At 36.6% G+C, this 3870-nt stretch overlaps 1 protein-coding gene across 1 annotated transcript; it reads left to right on the forward strand.

Moving 5' to 3' along the window:
• The first annotated feature begins 334 nt into the window (after nt 1–334).
• Nucleotides 335–3418, forward strand: adrb2b (adrenoceptor beta 2, surface b). The gene is made up of 2 exons (XM_043234613.1): nt 335–456; nt 645–3418. Exon 2 carries the CDS (start codon nt 655–657, stop codon nt 1822–1824), a length of 1170 nt encoding a protein of 389 aa, XP_043090548.1. The 5' UTR covers nt 335–456; nt 645–654; the 3' UTR covers nt 1825–3418.
• Nucleotides 3419–3870: the final 452 nt, after the last annotated feature.

Below are 3870 nucleotides of genomic sequence, written 5' to 3' on the forward strand. Positions count from 1 at the left end.
TAAATTACAATATTGTTAATCACCCAAGCATCACTTTAAAGTGTTATGTATTTAAGTTTGGTTATAAAAGACATTTTAATAAAGCCAGATGTTGAAATCATGATGCAGTTGTACTTTTAATTTTGAATGTGTATTGCTCTGAATTTAATTAAGAATTCTAAAAGTAACATCAAATTCTGTCTTTGCTATTAAAAAGTAGCAACATTTTCATTTGCAACAGCAGAGTGTTCTGCAGTGTAAGGAAGCTGTGTTCCAATTGGCTGCTGATGAACTGTGATGTCATCACTGGCTGCTACAAGAGTCCAACTGAGTACATTTAGTCAGTGTGTTTAGCTGAGAGCGCTGCGAGCATGTGAATGCTGTTCAGACAAAATGGCTTTTTTCTCGTTTTGAATATCTTATGTCTTTGAAGAGTGGATTTAGGTTGGACCACTCTAACACACTTTCCTGATTTTAGTAAGTAGATTGCACTTTCTTTTTTTAACCATTCTCATGATAGTAAATACATTTATGATAATATTTATGATAATTCATGCTTTGCTTACTGACATTGACATGTATTTTCAGTTTACTTGTGCTCACTAACGTTTCTTTTGAGACTTATATTGCTCTCACCAAATGTGATGATAATTTTCCTTTCACAGGACAAAGCTCATGGAGGGACAGCATACACTGAGCATGGAGAACACCTCCCTGCACATGAACCTTTCATCAAGACTAAACAATTCCTTTCCAGTATCCTTGCCTGGCTTGGAGTACAGCGAAGGAGAGGTTATCTTAATTATCATCTTAATGGTGATTCTGATTGTAGGCATTGTCTTCGGCAATGTGCTGGTCATCAGTGCTATTGTAAAATTCCAGCGTTTGCAGACAGTCACCAACTACTTCATCAGTTCCTTGGCATGTGCAGATCTGGTCATGGGCCTCATGGTAGTGCCATTTGGTGCATGCTACATTCTCCTAAACAAGTGGCACTTCGGAAAATTCTTCTGTGAGTTTTGGACGGCTACAGATGTATTGTGTGTGACCGCTAGTATTGAGACATTGTGTGTGATTGCACTGGACCGATACTTGGCAATTATGTGGCCTTTGCGCTATCAGTCAATGCTTACGAAGCACAAGGCCTGTGGGATGCTCATAGGGGTGTGGGCAGTGGCCGCCCTAATCTCTTTCCTGCCCATTCACATGGAGTGGTGGGTGTCAGATGAACCTGCGGCATTGAGCTGCTTGGAAAACCCAACCTGCTGTGACTTCAACACTAACGCTGCCTATGCTGTGACCTCCTCCATTATCTCCTTCTACATCCCACTGGTCATCATGGCATTTGTGTACAGCCGGGTCTTCCAGGAGGCCCGTAGACAACTTCAGAAAATTGACCGCATTGAAGGGCACATACGCACACAGAGCTTAAGCACTCAGGAGGGAAATGAGGTAAAGAACTGGAAGACCAAGTTCTGCATGAAGGACCACAAAGCTCTGAAGACCTTAGGAATCATTATGGGAACCTTCACCCTTTGCTGGCTCCCGTTTTTTGTGCTTAATGTGGTAGCAGCCATATGGAAGATGGACAACATCATGTTGCCATTCAGGATATTGAACTGGATTGGCTACGCTAACTCTGCATTTAACCCCTTGATCTACTGCAGGAGTCCTGAGTTTAGATGCGCATTTCAGGAAATCCTGTGCTGGAGAACTTCTCAACTATCTTCCACAAAGAATAACAAAGTATATAACTACAGCAGCCACATCATGACCACAAGTCAACATAAAGACCACCACACAATGAGAGCCCTCACCAGCTTGCAAAATATTAATGGATGTTGACTGTTTAACTGCAGGTACCAAAGGCATTGTAACAAAAATTTAAAACGTTCATAGTCCCTGTATACAATTTTAAAGCACCAGAGATCTTTCAGTTTAAGCCCACTATTGTCTGTCACAAAACCTTTTTTTAGGTTTTGTAGTTCTTGAACCATGATGATTTGCCTGTATTTACACAGTATTTATTATGTTTTGTTGGCATATGCTTACAATTTTATTGAAAGAATCAGAACTAATGAAACTAAAGTAACTTTTACTAAAGTAACTATTTCTGGACAAAGAAGAAAATGTGTGCAAGAAATAGAGGACAGAGTTTAAAATGCTAGACAGTCTACCTTTTCATCCATCAGTCTTCATGTTTTAATTTTCAAGCTAAAACCTGCATGGATAGTTCATTCATATATAAAAATATACATATAAAAATGCCTCAACTTATAAACAGAGTCTAGATTTATACCATAAATTGTGCATTACATATCTTTAAGATCGTCAAAGGGTTGTTTTGCACTATACAGACTTGTTACATTCCATTAAGAGCTTTGGCTCGCAGAAAGCCAGGGTCTTCAATATCTCTGAGCACTCCTTCAGAGAGAGAAAATATAACCTTATGATGTGGGACAACAGGTGCACATTGCTGTCTGTGCTATAACCAGCTGTTCTTCTTGAAACGAAAAAGGCAGGAGAGCCATATAGTTCTCTCCAAGCCCTTCAACCATTCCCTGTTAAAATTTCCACTGGAAAACTGTTTTAAGGTTACAGCTGAAGTTTTGTTCTATAAAGGTTCTTATATAAAGTATTTATATAAGGTCTGCCACAGGCTGGGTGGCAAAATAATGATGCCGTATTTACCATGTAACTATTTGCTAGGAAGGTGCAAAGATTCTCATTGTTTAACACTATTTAAATGTTGAGTTTGTAAATCTTAACAAAATAATAACAAAACACCTATTTCTTATATAGCTTCTGGCCTCCATTTCATAGGGGTAAATTTCCATTACTATTGTGGTACTGTTTAAAGTACAGTTGGTACAGTCCATTTGGCAAAGACTTAAGCAATCAATTGATATTGAAATTGCTTATTTTTATCTGTGTTGTTTTATATAATCGCCAGGGCAGTGCATGACGTACAGTGTGTACATATTTACTAATACAGTATGTCACAGGCATTGGACATATTGAACAGCTTATGTGCTGTTAGCCAGGGTGATGCCATAATCATTTATTTTTGGGCAGTAGTAAAATGGGGAGTTTGAGAATTGTAAAATAATTATAAAAAAATATTGTGTTACTTAGCAAACTAATGTTCCTTTTTTCAGCTTAGAAAAGATTTTCAAAATAAATTTTGACTACAATTTGTTCTATGTTGTCCTCCTTACGGTATAATAACTATATATACTATTAGGAACTGATTGATATTACTGTACTATATTACTATAGGGTTTAGGGTTAGTTAATTTACTATTATAAGGTTATACTTTATTTTGATAGTCCACTTTAAACATTCTACTACCTATAAACACCTTTGTAACTACATGTGGACTACATGTGAACTGATTCTTATTAATTTGCAACATTTCTACTAACTCTCAAAGTAGACTTTAACTGTAGGTTTAGGTTTAGTAGAAAAAGCTGACATACTTGTAATGTTTCTTATAGTCTGTATGTTGCGGATTAATCGAAATAAAGTGTTTGAAGTTATTAAGCAGCCAGTCTACTAGCACTCTAATGACTGCCAGTTGACATTTAGTTGCAAAGTCCTTACTGTTGGAACAATGTCTAAAGTGGACTCTATTATTATAGTAAACACAGTAAACATAGTAAAGAAAAACTAAAAGGTTTGTAGAAAAAACTTGATTGAACGTTTTGAATATTATGATCTATACAACCTGAAACATTTTCTATAATACATTTTCATCTATATAAAATTATGAAAAATTGATCTACACTGCTAAATAGATAAAATATTTTTGATGTTAATATGCACAGATGTTACTAAGAAATCCTCAAAAAAATGTGTGAGTGTGCTTGGGTAAGGGTAGGTTCATGGCA

Source organism: Puntigrus tetrazona, unplaced genomic scaffold (genome assembly GCF_018831695.1).
Source record: "Puntigrus tetrazona isolate hp1 unplaced genomic scaffold, ASM1883169v1 S000001179, whole genome shotgun sequence".
Lineage (NCBI taxonomy): Eukaryota > Metazoa > Chordata > Actinopteri > Cypriniformes > Cyprinidae > Puntigrus > Puntigrus tetrazona.